Source organism: Vicugna pacos, chromosome 25 (assembly GCF_048564905.1).
Source record: "Vicugna pacos chromosome 25, VicPac4, whole genome shotgun sequence".
NCBI lineage: Eukaryota > Metazoa > Chordata > Mammalia > Artiodactyla > Camelidae > Vicugna > Vicugna pacos.
This window is the reverse complement of record NC_133011.1, coordinates 22,865,452-22,881,845: the sequence shown is the minus strand read 5'-3', so window position 1 is coordinate 22,881,845 and position 16,394 is coordinate 22,865,452. Positions and strand designations below refer to the sequence as shown.

The window sequence follows — 16,394 nt, the reverse complement described above, 5'->3', positions numbered from 1 at the left end:
CTGCTGCCATGTCGTGACCACCCTTTGGGGGAGGCCTCCGTGCCAAGAAACTGATGTCTCAGGTCCAGAGGCCACAAAGACCCGAGGTCCACCCACAGCCCCGTGAGTGAGCAGGGAACTGGATCCCATACCCCGCTAGTCAAGCCCTGAATAACACCCGCCCCTGACATGTGACTGGAAAGACTCGGAGCCAGAGAACCTGACTAAGCTGTGCCCGGATTACTGACTCCCAGAAACTGGGAGATGAGAAAGGTTCATTGTTTTCAGCCTCTAATTTTTGGTGAATTCGTTGTGCAGTGGTAGATAACTAACAGAACCACTGAATGGGAAACTCTGCACATGGGGCCCTGGAATGTGTATTTTAGCATGTTTCCTAGGCGACGGTCATACAAGGTGGTTTGAGAAGCACTGCTTGTGACTAAATTAAGAGCGGGGTCTTTGGAGCCAGAATGCCTGAGTTCAAATCCTAGCTCAGCCGTGTCCCAGCTGTAACAGCTTGAGGCTCTTAACCTCTCTGGGCTGTCATTTCTTCTATAAAATGTTAGTAACAAGAGTACATACCTATAGGTATGTCAAGATTAGTTGAATTAATTAATATACTTAAAACACTGAGTGTATTGCCCGGCCACAATGAGTATGGTAACTTAGTGATGATTCATTCATTCAACAAACATTTGTAAGGTACCAAATGAGGGTGAGGCATTGTACTGGCTGTTGGAGTTATGAAGATTAGTAAGACATAGTTCACTTCTCCTGGGACTCTTGTCCTAGGAGATGGGCATGTAAAAGAATAAACACAAGCAAAGGTTAAAATGCTGGGGATGACTTCTGGAGCCCAGAAGGTGTCAGTTCTATGGTGGATGAAGGCATTAGGGTGAGCCATAGTAAATGGGGGAATTGGAAACTGATTGTCCCCAAAGCTTCACCTCAGTTTTTCTGAGTCTCTGCAGCTTCCTTTTGCTATAGGAAACCGGCAGACCTGTCATCACAGACAGCCTCCTTAGACAGCATGCAGGGCTTGGCGTCTTATTCACAAGGCTCCGGCCCCTTGGTCCTGTCTTCTGCTCCTACTTGGGCAGCCTGTAGTCCGCCCGGCCGTCGGTTGTCGGCATCTGCTCTGTCTTCTCTCTGAAATTTCCCTCCCCATTTCCCCCTTTGCAACACAGGATCCTTCTCACCCTTTACGTCTCTGTTTACCTGCTTCCGCAGGGAAGTCTTCCTGGCCACTCTGTTTAAATAATGCCTCCCTTTCAGTGCACTTGTCTCGTCCCCAACAGCACTGGAATCTGGCACTTACTTAATTGGTTTACTTACCCGTATGTCTCCCTGGGTAGACTTCGCAGCCTTTCCGGGCTAACACTCGGTCTGCTGTTCTCACCTAGAACACGCCCAGTGCCCAGGGCTCTCCCTGGGACATAGTAGGCATGCGATAAGTATTTGTCATGGGTGGATAAATGAATGAACGGGCATGTCCCTTCACAGCCACCGTAGCACTTCAGCACGATTTGCTGAAATGCCAAACTTAATCAGGATTCAAATTCTAGAAGATGGAACTGATGAAAAACAGAACCTGAAACCAAGTCGCTTTAATTCCAAGGGGCTGTGAGAGAGCTGGGAAGGGATGGAGAGTGGGAGGCCATTACAGTATTTAACATTTACAAAGTATCTCCTCCTAGGTGCTGGGCGCTGTATTAAGTGTTTTATATGCGTTATTTCACATACAGCCGAAGTAATTATCATCTGGGAGAGCAGATGGGGAAACTGAGGCTGAGAGCCCTTAATTAACCTGCCAGGTTGGTGCAGAATCATGACTGAACCCAGGGGAGGTTGGGCCCCAAAGCTCTTAGGTTTAACCACGCTACTCTCCTGCCCCCAGTGGAATGCAGCTCATTGAGCAAATATTCTGCACAAATAGAAGTGTACACAGCTGAACAGCTAAATGACATTAGAACACCAGATCAGACAGGGAAATATCAGAAAGGTTTCTCGGGAGACGATATCCACCAAATAGGAGATGGGCTATGGACAAGCGGTGGGTCATTCACCATGGCCCCGCCCCCCACCCAGGGGCCCCACGTTGTGCAGTAGAACGTCCCACCACCTCCAAGTGATGTGAGTGTTCTCACCCTTGGAAACAGGTTTGGTGGTCTCTTCCTAAACCCCCAAAGGACTAGCATTCTTCTCGTCAAGGCAGCTTGTAATTTACAGCAATCGCAGGTCCTGTTGCAAGGCATTCCAAGATCAGACAAGCCAAGGGGAGGTGACAGGTCAGATCTGAGCTTAGATGGAGAAGTTGTTGACTTGTGAGAGGGGGGTAATGGTACAAGAAGTAGGAAGGAGGGGCCGTCTGCTTTGTGCCTGGAGCGATCTTTGACTGGGGGCTCCTATTAACAACAAGCCTCCACAGGCCTGAAAGAACAAGAAAGGAACCAGGCTTATCCAGTCTTAAACAGGACTAAAGTCTACGTTTTTCCCCTGTGATGAGGAATTATTGGGCCAGTAGCAAGGGTAGGTTCCTTCCCGGCAGAAGAGAACAATTAGGGAAAATGAGAATATATCTCTGTGGGCAATTCCCTTCTCAAGGCTCCATGAAAGCCAGAACGTGTATTTTTAGTCTGCTTTTTGCTTTTGTGACATTTAAATACTCAGGTTTTCAAAGAGACAAAGCCTATGCTGAAATTTACATATAAATATATTGAAATATATTTAAATATGAGCCTTCTTCATACCTTGTTTCTTGGAGTTCCTGAGCTGTCTACACTTCCATAACAGGATCAGTCTGTGGGAAATGAAGAATAAACGTGTCTGAAGAGACAGGTAGAGCTAGACTTGCTGGGAGGTTAATATACTGTGGTGCACCTACAGTTATGTGGAGTTTATAATTCAAGCAATGGTTTTGTTTGTTTCTATTGCAAGTTTTCAGAATGAAGGTTTATCTCGGCCAGAGGGCAATCCCAGTTATGCAGACTCTGGTAGATTTATGTGTTCATTTTTACCGATTTAGAAAGTCTACCAGCTCCTGGAAACTGACTTGGAGACTTCCTCTTAAGACTTCAGGAATCCAGGATCTCTAGATATAGAGGAAATTTGACCAAAGAACAACCTTGGAGCATCATTCAAATAACTAGCACTACGGACCATATTATCACCTTGCTAATAACAAGTTACCCCATATAGAAGACATGGGTCACCAACCTGAAATGATTTTGACAATCATGAAGCACACTTAAATCACTGAAATAGATAGGGCTGGACATGATTTAACCTCCCGCGAGCTAGCTGGTAGGTATTGCAAGATCTTGCAGGGTTTCTTGTTTATCAGGGTGGACATCAATAAAGACAGTACCACAGTAGCACAGAAGTGCCGGGTGATACAAAATTTTCTGTGGATAGAATATAAGACAAACTTGATTCTACCAGGCATCAGAAGTTAGTTTTTTTTTTAAGTGAAGGGAGCATTGACAGACTATTGTGTAACAAAAAAAAAAATGTTACAATCTAATGGGGAAAATTGGCTTGACTTGTGGGTGTTTTCCTGATTTCATTACCTTCAATAGTTGACATTTGCATTTCTCATCTTCTCTCTGTTGCTCATCCATAAATGGATGTACAAATGTTAACAGGGACCTACACACATTTAGCTCCTTCCTCCCCTAGTAAATTATACCATGGAGCCAGTTTTCTGGTGATCATTTCTTTCCATGTGGAGCTTAGGCTGTGTGGCGCATGCATGGTTATAGAAATGGAAGTCTCTGGAGAGAACGGAAGCTACCAAGACAAGCAAGCAGGGTAGAGCATCTGTGTCTTCCACCAGGGGTCAGTAAAACTTTTATAAGGCTCCTAGGATGGCATCCAGACGGAGATAAGGGCAACTTCTTTGTCACCCTTTGTCTCTCAGAAAACACTCACTAACAAGAGGATGTCCTGTCACTGAAAATAGCAGCTGGTTCCTGCGAAACACACATGGAAGACACAACTAAATATAAATATATATGACTTGGACTATATCAAACATTAAAGTTAAGACCGTAGAGAAACTTCTCTGTTTAAATGTGCAGTTTTAATAAATACTAAGGCAAGCTATCTTACCTGATTAGAAGTCACAGGCTAATTGTCCAGTGGCTTATTTGCTTGACTTTGAGTGTCATTGTTTCTGTATCACGAAAACAGGACTTAAAAGTTTCCCTTCTCTCCTGGCTTGCTCTCCTGGCTTACAACCATTGTTACTGTAAGGAATAAAGACTTTTGAAATATGTAGTAGATAGATAAACTTGACTCCTTGCTTCTACTTTTGCCCTACCATCAGCTAGAGGGAGCTGTTAAAAATGGAAATCAGATCATACCATGCCCCTGCTTAAAATCCTCCAAGGCTTATCCACCCCACCAAAAATAACATCCCAACACTTAGCCCCGCTTGCAGCGCCAGGACATGCTAAAGTGCCTGCAACTTCTCTGATCTCCCTCCTGCTCCCCTTCCCTGCCCTCAGCACACTCCAGAAAGCCTTTCTGTTGATGCTCTAACTTAGTGGTTCTCAAAGTGCGGTCCCTGGATCTGCAACATCAGCGTTACCCAAGAAGTTGCGAGAAATGCAAATTCTTGGGTCACACCCTAGATCTACTGAATCTGAAACTCTGGAGTTGGGCCCCAATGATTTGCCTTTGAACCAACCCATCTAGTGATCCCCATGCCTGCTGAAGTTTGAAAACCACTGGTCTAATTCTTTGGACTCACTTCTGCCCCAGGACCTTTGTTCTGGCCAGACACTTTGCCTGGTACAATCTTCCGAAGGACTCTCTTGTCACAACTGGATATCAGCTGAAAGGTTATCTCCTCACTGGTCATACTATTTAAAGTGAGCCTCTTTGCTCTTCCTCATCTCAGTCTATGCCATTATCCTTTTACTTTCTCCATGGAACTGTCTCAAATTACCTTGCTTACTTATTCATTGTTGTTTGGTGTCTCCCCTATTAGAATGAGAGCAGACACCCTGTCTAATTTTAACACTGTGTGTCCTGAGTGCCTAGAATAGGGCCTTGAACATATGAAGTTCTTAGTGAAAGTTTCTTAAATTAGTGTCTAGGAGATTTTTTGATCAGTCTGTCTTGCAGAAGGGAGATCAGCTAGATTCTCTAAAGGAAGCTGCAGGGTTGTGGCAAAGCCCTGGCATGGAGTCAGAAGATGAGGGTCAAATTCTAAATTCCCCACTTGGAAATCAGCTGACCTTGGGTAAGTCATTTAACTGGATTAATGGATTATGACAAGGGGTGATGTTGTCTCATAGAGGCACTTAGCAATATCTGAAGATATTTTAGGTGTCGATGGGGGATGCAGGCAGGAGTGAGGAGCACTATTGGCACTATTGGGATGTGGCCAAACATCCTACAGTGCACAGGCCAGCCCCCTGCTATAAAGAATTACGCTGAGCGAGATCTCAGCTGTACCCGGCTAAGAATGCCTGAGCTAGTCTTAAATTCTCACTAGTAGAACAGGGATAATGTTCTCCTCTGAACTCAGCGGTCTGATGATGCTCAAGCAAAATTCTTCTCATGAAAGCGTTTTGTAAATGACAAAGGACTACAGACAAACACCCTTGGTGTCTGGCACCAGGCCTTATGCAGAGTAGCTTCTCAGTAAATATTTGTTCAAGGAATGAATGAATGAGTTGCAGGAAGCCCCTTCCCAGGACTGAGTTTCCGTTTCCTCATTTGACAAGGGGAATAAGGCTGGTACTGAAGTCCTAGGAACCTTGGGAGGCTCACAGAGATGGTGTGTAGAAAGCAGCTGGCTCAGGACGGCGCACATCTGTGCCACAGTTGCCTGTAGACAGGTTTCCTGGTTGGTTGCCCTGCTGGGAGGAGCTTGGGGGAGCCTCTCCCTTCCACTCCAGTTTTCTTTCCCTTCTCAGTGGATTTCCCGCTTCCTCCCTCCTAAGCTCCTCCCCTCCTGCACCTCCTTGGTTACACAGGGCATCCCTGACTGTTTCAGGTGGAAAGGTATTACCAAGTCCTACCCTGGGTTTCTCAGATGAAATGCTTAAGGCCTGGCGTTCAGAAACCACCTGCTTCACGTTTCCCGGATTTCCTGGCAGAGAAGGAACTAGAACCCGGGCTACTGTTCCCTGGCTGGGAAGCTCTCCACTCCTCCAAGCTGCCCTAATTTAGCCTGCTTGTCTTGTCCCACCTTCTACAACCAATCAGCACACCCTGAGCAGAGTTTCCCAACCTTTCTGGGAGCCCAGAATGCTTACTGTTAGACAGCCCATCACATGTCACGAAAACATTACAATGTGCCCACGTCAAATAAAAATTATGGATGACTTTACGAAGATTGGATTGCCTTGACAGTCAACCTAAAGGTACATTTTAGAGAATTTAAGCATCTATTAATTTCAATATGAGTTTGTGTTCATTTTGGACTCCATCAATTGTTATTCTCCTACAGCAAATATAATTACAGACCCTTGAAAGGCATTTGTGCCTTTGGTGCTTTATACATTACAAAAAAGTCTTCTTTGCCTTTTGCCCCTCGGTGAGTTTTCCCTCTTCCCTTCTCCTGTTTGCTCACAATAGTCAATAACCATTCCGGTAAAGCATCTGGAACCCGTTGTGTCTTTGGTGGCTGATACTGCATGTGTGCAGTGCTGTCGACTTGCAAACATGAGCTCTTGCATGGTGTCCCTGTTTGTCCAAGGGTGTGATGATCAAATCTTACATTTGCCACATGCATTCTGGACTGTGAAGTGCTTTCTGATATATTCTTCGTTTGTTCTTATTTGATTCTCACAGTAACCCAGTGGGCTGAGCACAACATATATTACATTTACTCCTGATTCCCAATGAGAATCCGAAGCTTAGGGAGAAGTGACTTGCTCAGGGTTATAAAGTAAGTGGCAGAGCCAAGATGAGAATCCATAGCTTTTGGGTTCCATGGGTGCCATGCTGTTTTCAGGACTTTAGTCAGCCCGGGGGAAAATTACTCCTAAAAGAGGAAATTAAGCAAGGCTTGAGTCACTGGGATAGCTTTAGCTTTGTGTCTGTATGTGATACTAGAACTCTAGCCTTGAATGTTCTCTATTTGCCCTACAGACAATGGGATCAAATTAATCAATTAGCTCAAAAACTACTTATTTAGTGATGGGCACTGTTGCAGGTGCTGTTGATACAGCAGTGAACTAAAAGACTGTGTCCTTGCCTCATGGAGATCACATTCTAGATGCAACAGATAAATGATAAACTGACAAATCAATATTTACTATGCAGATGTCAATCAGTGTTAAGGAAAAATAAATAAAGCAGTTGAAGGGACAGGAAAACTGGGGAGGGGTTGCTATTTTATTTAGGGAGGACAAAGGTAGCCTCAATAGTAAGGTAGCATTTGAGAAGAGGCTTAAAGGAAGTGAGGGAGTGTGTGGTGTGAATACCAAAGGCAGACTAGCCGAGCATGTGCAAAGGCCCTGAGGCAGGGCCATGTTTGGCATGTACGAGCAACAGCAAGGAAACCAGCCTAGCTAGAGAAGATTGAGTAGGATGCAGCAAGAGAGTTATTGGCAGAGAATGAGGGGAAAGGGGCCTGGCCAGGAGAGGTGGGGGCAGTTAGGGAAGATCCTGCAGGACCTTATAGGTCCTTGTAAGGGCTTTGGCTCATATTCTAAGAGAGAGATCCCTTGAGGGCTTTGTAATTGCAGAGAACTACATGATCTGACAGTTGTTGTTAAAGGATTTATGATGGCCTGATTTGCCTTATGTTAAGATTGTCCTGGTTCGTAGTATTTCCACCTCGAACAAGGGACTCAGGGAGTTCCAAAGAATACAGTAAACAAGCAGGCAGCTAAAGGATTTCAGCTAATGAGAGGGCTGGGAAGAAAATAAAACCAAGGGATACGCAACGACGACGTTTTAGGGGGCTACTTTAGATTCCAGTTGGATTCTGAAATGTGGAACTTAGGCAAAAAAAAAAGTTACACATGTAGCACAATGTACAGTTTCCCGATTCAAAGAGGCTGGGCAGACAAACATTATTCTGCCTTTTTAAACGAGAAACTGAGATTCAGTCAGCTTAAGCCATATGCCCACGGCACTGGTAAGTGATGGATCTGGGGTCTGGATCCAAATTTTCTCTCATTTTCAGCTCCAAAGATTTTCTCACAGTATCCACCACTATGGAATGTGACAGTAGGACTGAGTAACCCTGAGCGTGGGATGAGGGAATCGGCAATGGTCAGGCAGGACAAGAAAGATGTGTCAAAGCAGAAAGGGATGTAAAAGAACAAGGACAGTAAGCAGCTCCCACGAAGGTCACACAGGACAACTGGTAGCGTGTAGACGGGTGGCCATGCCCTCGGCCCCAATGCCACATATGGGGCTGAGAAAATCTGCACTCTGATCTCAACAGAAGGATCCCGGCCTTGGATGGCTGCTCTCAGCAACCCGGGCTGGGGGAAGCCCTGGGTCGCATGTGGCTTCCATCACTGCATTTATCAGCATCGTTGTCACTGTATTTGGAATACGACTGAAACCTCATCTCTGCCCCAGGCCTGTCCAAATTCTGCAGGGGGTACAAGTCAAATCTGGAAAAGCTGTCTCATCTTTGGCAGACCAGAGAGAGGGAAAGACTTCAGGAATGTACAGTCGTGTCCCACCCACGCCCCTTCCCCCTTTTATTAAAAACAAATCTGAAACAACAAATGTCTAAAATTTTCCACTTGATCATTCACTCTGCCTTGTTATAACCATGCCCTTTGTCCACACCCGCTGGAGTTTTTTGCAGCCTGGGGGAAGCTGGGAAGTGTCTGTCCCTAGCTTTCAGTCACTCCCATAATAAACAATCACTAAACAGCTCGCTGCCCTAGGCAACTGTTTGTCCAGCTTGGCCAGGCCCTGAGACTCAGGCTGGGGAAGGGGTGGGAGGTACTCTCTGGAAGCACAGCTTAGGCTCTGAGGCCAGGGAGCGTGGCTTGGACCAGAAATACCGTTTGGGAGTTAGCACAGCTTCGCGGGCTTGGAGGGCCTGCAGAGGGACTCCAGATCTTAATCCGAGTTGTCCAGGGAAGTTCCCTGGGGGTAGCAGGAGCTTGGGGCTGGGGTGTGGGAGGGCAGTTGAAGGAAGGACTAACAATCTTGTGCTAATTGGAAATAAGGTCATTTCCTGCCTCAAGTCTCTCATCTACAGCTGGGACAGTTGGCGGTTCTGCTAGTCATCCAGCCCTAAGAGACAGCTCCTTAAAAACCACCACCCCATCATCACGAAAAGAGAGTAACATCACTTTAGGTACTAGGAGCTCAAATTAACCGGGTTCTCCTTCAGCTATTAGAAAATCTTTTTTTCCCGCTGTGATCGAATCTCTTGGAAGCTTTGTTCAGCATAAGCAAGGGGCTTCGGGAAGCAAGGAGAGGATGTGCACAGGGTTCCTGAGGGTATGGGATCGGTGTCTTCTCTCAGCAGAGACAGACATGAAGAATAGCAATGGTCTTCTTGACTGTAATATTTCCTCTTTATTCTTGGGGAATTGGGGGTGTCTCCTTGGGGAAAGGCTGTGTAAGGAATAAGGAACCTGTTTAAATGCTTTGTAGAAGGAAAATTTGGGGCCTCAGAGGGTCGAAGATGGGCGGGGAGAGGCATCCTTTTGGTCGGCGGTTGCTTTCTATGAAGTCTTTCTTTCCTCCCGCATCCCTCGGGCTCGCCCCACTGCTCCAATTTTCAAGCATCCTTCCCCAGGAACCCGTACACTCTCCGCCGCCTGCTGGGGAAGGCGTTCCGGGTAGGAAGCCAGGGAGACGGGATTCTTGAGGGCGCCCAGGGTAGCCGAGCAGCGGGGCCGGGAGAGCGCCGGCCGGTTCCCGGTTCCCCGGCCGCTGCGCGCCCGCCGGCGCCTCTGGGAGGCGCTGCTTCCCGGCGCGGCGGCAGGAGGCGGTGCGGCCCAGGCCGAGGACTGGGCCGGAGAGCGCCAAGGGGCCGCGGGGCTCGCACGGGGCTGCCCCGCGCCCCGCCGGCCCGCCCGCCGGCCTCGGCCTCGGCGCCCCGGGGCCCCGGCGTCGCCCGCACCCCCCGCACCCCCAGCGCCGCGCCGGCGCCTCGGCCGGTGGCCGGGGGTTATGAATGGGCGCAGCGGAAGCACCGCCCCCCCCGGACGTGACGCTCGGCCAATGGCAGCGCGGGCTGCGTGGATGGATGAGGTCAGCGCTGTCGTGTCGGGAATGGAATGTGTAAGTGTAACATTCAGAACCGGGTAACATTCGGCGACCGAACGCGGCGGTCGGCAGCGGTCGCGCGGGGGCCTGCGAAGCGCCGCTCGGGGCCGGCACTGCCCGCGGGGAGGACGCGCCGCCGCCGTCACCCAGCGCCGCCGCCGCCGCCGCCGCCTCCACCAAGCCGGGCCGCCGCGCGTCCCGGGGGCCGGCCCCGCGAGCACAGGAGTAAACACCGCCGGAGTCTTGGAGCCGCTGCAGAAGGGAATAAAGAGAGATGCAGGGATTTGTGAGGTTACGGCGCCCCAGCTGCAAGATGCACTAGCCGGCTGAACCCGGGGATCGGCTGACTTGTTGGAACCGGAGTGCTCTGCACGGGAGTGTGTGGATGAGTTGAAGTTGCTTTCCCGGGGCTCGTTTTCCGCGCTGCCGAGAGGAATCTGAGAGGCAAGGAAATCACTTCGTCTTGCCATTGATTGGGCATCGGGAGCTTTTTTTTCCCCCTCTCTTTCTTTTCCTCCGTCTTGTTGCATGCAAGAAAATTACAGTCCGCTGCTCTCCCGCCCTGGGTGCGAAATATTCAGCCCCGCTCTCTCCCGTCCATTGTGCAACCCAAAGATGAAAGACCGAAGGGGAGAAAGTTAAAGAAATCGCCCACATGCGCTGGATCAGTCCACGGCTTGGGGAAAGGCATCCAGAGAAGGTGGGAGCGGAGAGTTTGAAGTCTTTACAGGCGGGAAGATGGCGGACTGGAGCTGAAAGTGTTGATTGGGAAACTTGGGTGATTCTTGTGTTTATTTACAATCCTCTTGACCCAGGCAGGACACATGCAGGCCAAAAAACGCTATTTCATCCTGCTCTCAGCTGGCTCTTGTCTCGCCCTTTTGTTTTATTTCGGAGGCTTGCAGTTTAGGGCATCGAGAAGCCACAGCCGGAGAGAAGAGCACAGCGGTCGGAATGGCTTGCACCACCCGAGTCCGGATCATTTCTGGCCCCGCTTCCCGGACGCTCTGCGCCCCTTCGTTCCTTGGGATCAATTGGAAAACGAGGATTCCAACGTGCACATTTCCCCCCGGCAGAAGCGAGACGCCAACTCGAGCATCTACAAAGGCAAGAAGTGCCGCATGGAGTCCTGCTTCGATTTCACCCTTTGCAAGAAAAACGGCTTCAAAGTCTACGTATACCCGCAGCAGAAAGGGGAGAAAATCGCCGAAAGTTACCAAAACATTCTAGCGGCCATTGAGGGCTCCAGGTTCTACACCTCGGACCCCAGCCAGGCGTGCCTCTTTGTCCTGAGTCTGGATACTTTAGACAGAGACCAGTTGTCACCTCAGTATGTGCACAATTTGAGATCCAAAGTGCAGAGTCTCCACTTGTGGAACAATGGTAGGAATCATTTAATTTTTAATTTATATTCCGGCACTTGGCCTGACTACACCGAGGACGTGGGGTTTGACATTGGCCAGGCGATGCTGGCCAAAGCCAGCATCAGTACTGAAAACTTCCGACCCAACTTTGATGTTTCTATTCCCCTCTTTTCTAAGGATCATCCCAGGACAGGAGGGGAGAGGGGGTTTTTGAAGTTTAACACCATCCCTCCTCTCAGGAAGTACATGCTGGTATTCAAGGGAAAGAGGTACCTGACAGGGATAGGGTCAGACACCAGGAATGCCTTATATCACGTCCATAACGGGGAGGACGTCGTGCTTCTCACCACCTGCAAGCATGGCAAAGACTGGCAAAAGCACAAGGATTCTCGCTGTGACAGAGACAACACCGAGTATGAGAAGTAAGTGGCTCGGCTGACGGGCCTCAGCGGGTCAGACCCCGGCCCTGCCCACCTGGTCTGGTGTGAGGTTTGGGGGATGGGGGTGGGGCAGAGGAGCCCTCCGGTCCTCTTCCTCCTGCTCTGAGGCTGGGACTGAGCAGCCTGGTTCGGGTGTGTGGCTGGGAGCTGAGGACTCAGAGTGTGAGCTCCTTGGGCAAACTGGGAAGCCTGGAGCACTTTCCTGGGCCAAGTAGGTGACAGTGTCTCCCTCTTGCTTGGAAAACCTTCAGGGCAATGTGTCTCCTATGAAGGGTGTGGGTTTGATCCAAGTTTGGAAACTGCACTTCCCCAGGGGTTCCGGGAGGGTGTTTGTAAGAGGGTGTTAGGACCCTAGAGTCTCTGAATCCACCCACAGTCTGGGGACCTTACCCCAGGATTGTTGTTTTATTTGCTTTTCTCATGAGCAGGGGGCAACTGCTTTCCCAGGAATTTTCCCACCCTTCAATTATCATCTTTCCGTAAACCTTAAATTTGAGTTAGCAGTGGAAGTGCTTTAATTTTAACTACGAAACTTTCTGTGTCTGCTTCTTTACTCCCCATGGCATTGACTTTTATGAAGGGAAACCGTAAGCAGGTTGGGGCCTGTGATCTTGCATTCATTCATTCATTCATTCATTCATGTATGTTTATATGTCTCTATCCTACCTCCTCAGGAGAAGCTGTTTTTAAAAATCTGGGCCTTAGCCCCACTGCTGTAAACTCCAGTTGCTAATTTAGATTTCCCTTTCCCTTTTGTCTTTATCAATTTGCATGTAAATCGGAGACTGTTACTCGCTGAATGGGCGTGAGATGCCTCCTTAGTTTCTGGAGTGAAGCAAGTTTTGTCCAGTTGCTAAGTAACTGAGTTGGATACTTTGTAACTCTTCTCACTCTTCCTTTTCCTTCCCAGTGACAGTAACTGGCACACTGGACTTGGGGTTAAAACAAGTTTCCTTGAACCTGCTGTAACCTGAGCTTGAAGAGTCAGTTTCCTGGTAGATGGGGTGGGAGCCCCAGACTCTCACTTCTGTCTGGCTGAGAAAGAGTTAGTGAGCTCCTACGGTGCATTTCCACGTTACGCCAGTTAAAAACCAGAGCAGCCTTGTGCTACCCTGGGAAGGATGGGGAATCTCTCAGCTGAGTACAAGAGGAACTGGCAGAGGCTGGCGGATTTTGCAATTGATTCATGAATTGCAGAATAGGGGAAACGCTTCGCAGACCTGATTGGAACAGGAAGGGGCATGGTGGGGAAACGACCCTGAAATGAAAGGTTTGATTGTTGTCTGCGGATTTCCTCAGATGCTCTGGTCTCTCTGCAGGAGTGATTGGAAGGGAAATTAAAGTCCTCCTGTACTTGATCATAGACACTGAAGGAGAGAGTATCAAACACTGGGATTCCCCAACCCCTCTTGCTTTTCAAGCATTAGAAAGGCCCGAGGCTGTAGGGTCAATTATGACTCTAAATTTTACTCTGCTTCGGGGACAGTTATGTGTGAATGTTGGGTGCATTTGCAATGGATTAAAATTTTCTGACAAAAACAAACTGTGGTTAGTAATGAACGCTTTGTTTACACGACATTTACATTGACCTATTCCTGTGGGTGCTTGTAAGAAAAAAAAAATGCTTATAGCCTTTGAGGAATTTCTTTGTCTGGTTTATGGTGGAGTAACTCGAGATGAAGTCTAACCTTTCAGCATCTTATAAAGCAGTCTCATGGAATTTTGCAGAAGGATCATGATGGTCTTCATTCTTCTAAACGGCCTGGAGCTGAGATCTTACCTTAAGACATTTGAATTATACATTTATTTGGGAAACACTCTCAATCTGATACAACAGTCATGTCTGCTTTATTCTCCTAGTCCCCTAATAAATATTAGATGTCTCCATTCTCTGCTGAGGCTTTTTCTAGAGATTGGCAATGAAGGGAGGAGGGGTTGATTTCCTAGAAACTTTAATTTTTGCTAATTAAATTTAACTAATTTTTGACCTCTTTGTGATTGGGCCAAGAAATCTGACACCCACGCCCTTGTTTTGGTGTATGTTTAAAGACCACAAGGGGTCAGGCCTCAGGATTTTGTCTCCTCTGAAGAGCAGCATTTAGTTAGGAAAGCAAGTTGCCTCTTTTCTCCCGAGCAGGGATTTCTTTCACAGAATCACTACTGGATTTTCTCCATTCCCCTTTTGCCTGCTTTCCAGCTCTACCCTTGTTTAATAGGACAGGATGCTGCTGCAGAGTGTTTGTATTCCTTAGCCTGGTCTACCTGGAGTTTTAACTCATCCTTCTCCCTGCATTATCTGAATGCTTTGTCTCTGAGACATTGTTGCCTTTTGCCATTGACTTTGGAAGATAGGAACTTTGCAGAATGAGCCCTGACTTGTGGTGAAAATGCCCACGTAGCAGGCATCCCGTGTTGTCCTCAAGTAAGCGCAACTCTTGTACTTTACTACTTAACACTGATGTTTTCTGTAAGTCCGCCTAGCGTGTGTCAGATGTGGAACTCCTCAAATCAAATGCTGATCTCTCTCCAGGCTTGTAGTTAGGTCTGTGGAAGTCATCTGTCTGAGTCTGACTTCTCATACTGACTTCATCCTGTGACTTTTGATTGATCACCTTGAACCTCAGTTTATCCTTCGGTGAAATGGGTTTTAGACTGCTTCAGGGAACCGTAAGCATTCATTTGATAATGGCTTGTAAAAACGGGATCGGTTTTCATTTACTTCTCTCCTTTATTAGTGAGTGCCTAGGAAAAGGCTTCCTAGGTTTAATTTGCTGCCACAAGCGACCACATATAACTTTCCTTTGGACTTCTGGGATCTGGTAATTAGATTGAAAATTTATGGTGTCATCGTTGATTTAGGATACTATAGAGTATGTACAAGCGTATCAACTAAAAAAAATTGCTTTTAGGGAAATTTAGCTTCATGTGGCAATAAAGATTTAGTCAAGGACTTTGGTCTCACCTGCACTTTTGTGAAAATCAAACTTGTATTACTAAAGATAATAGAAGAGCTACATGGAAAGAAGGAAAATACTTTTCTTTAATAAAGGAGCGGTATTTCTGACCCAGACTTTCAGGATTGTATTAAAACATCCATTTTTATGACGCCCATAATTAATTTTCATCAGTTCCATATATTAACAGACGTAGATGACACCAGCTAAAATAAGTCGCTGCAGTGATTACATGATTTGTAATGAGGCTCTCGAGAAATTCTCTTTTACATCTTTTGAGCTTCTTATGCATCCTTACAGAATTACTGGATTTTTGCATGAACTTCCTAGTTCAAATCCCTTCAAAGGGGAAACTTCAAATTTGGTTTTCTGAAAGAGAAGAAAGAGAAGGAAATGAGAGGTGGCTTCTATCTTTGACCCCTCCCAGGAAAGCAGTGGTGAATATTTTAAGCAGCTCTTCTGGGAACAGGCAGGATTTTGTGCAGACCTTTTGGACATCTTTTCCTGTGTTTGTTGAAGCTGTTCCTCACAGTCCTGGTATTTTTAGGGTCTTGAAGGTAAGTGATCATTCAGTTTCCAACATCCTCATTTTACAGATGTGGAAACTGGCGGATAGAATGTTTAAGGGATTTGTTTAAGGTCAGCAAGCTGGTTAGCAGCAAGGGTAGCCCTAGAAAGCAGGCTTTCTGCATTTACCCCCTTGGTATCCCATCAATTACAGACACATTTGAAAGCTCTCCAGCCAGTGGAAGATCCATACTGATGACGCTTCTTGTGGGAATTCTCTTGGAGTCATTTGAAAAGCTGATAAAGCCATTGGACAAACTTTGCATACAAAGGAAGCACATACACGCACCGTTTGTCACCTAGTTTTAGGGCATTGTCAGACTTGAGAACTCTTGCTCTAGGGCCTGCATTTTTCTTTTCATTGCTAACTAAGGTGGAGGTCCCCGGAGCTGTTTAATCTAAGTAGGAGTTTTTTGGACCTTTCAATTTAGCCCTACGCAATTTAGGGAATAGGCTGTGAATTCACTGAATGGTAAATTGAATTCAGATGCATTTATCACCAAAAAAAAAAGCATACAAGTAAATGATTCTATGTTTATATTCCCCATCATCCCAAACTGTATTACCCGACACCTTGGGCAAGTGTGATCCAGCAGTGAACCCTGGAGGAATGAAAGGTGGAAATTGTGCTTCTCAGGTTTTCAGTGTAAAATATTAGCACCTTTTACCCCCACAGGTATATGATAGGACGAGAGCATTTCTAAAATAAACCACATAAGCACAGTTTTAAAATAAAGACAGGGCCAGCCCTCGGGAGGTTATGAAGTTGGCGATCGTATCTGCTTGCACCGAGGTTCTGATGCTTCCTGCTCCCTCGTTTCTCGCCTGCTCTGAACTTGCTTTCTGAGCACACCTGAGAGCACTTACAAGGAACCCCTGAA

The 16,394-nt window shown here is 47.2% G+C and overlaps 1 protein-coding gene across 1 annotated transcript in view; it reads left to right on the top strand.

Annotated features, from left to right (window-relative positions):
- The first annotated feature begins 10,169 nt into the window (after window positions 1-10,169).
- The window catches only part of EXT1 (exostosin glycosyltransferase 1), a 258,956-nt gene continuing 252,731 nt past the window's right edge, over window positions 10,170-16,394 (top strand). The window contains exon 1 of the mRNA XM_031691269.2: window positions 10,170-11,974. Coding sequence (XP_031547129.1) covers window positions 11,013-11,974 — 962 coding nt within the window. The 5' untranslated portion in view covers window positions 10,170-11,012. The remainder of the gene's footprint in view (window positions 11,975-16,394) is intronic.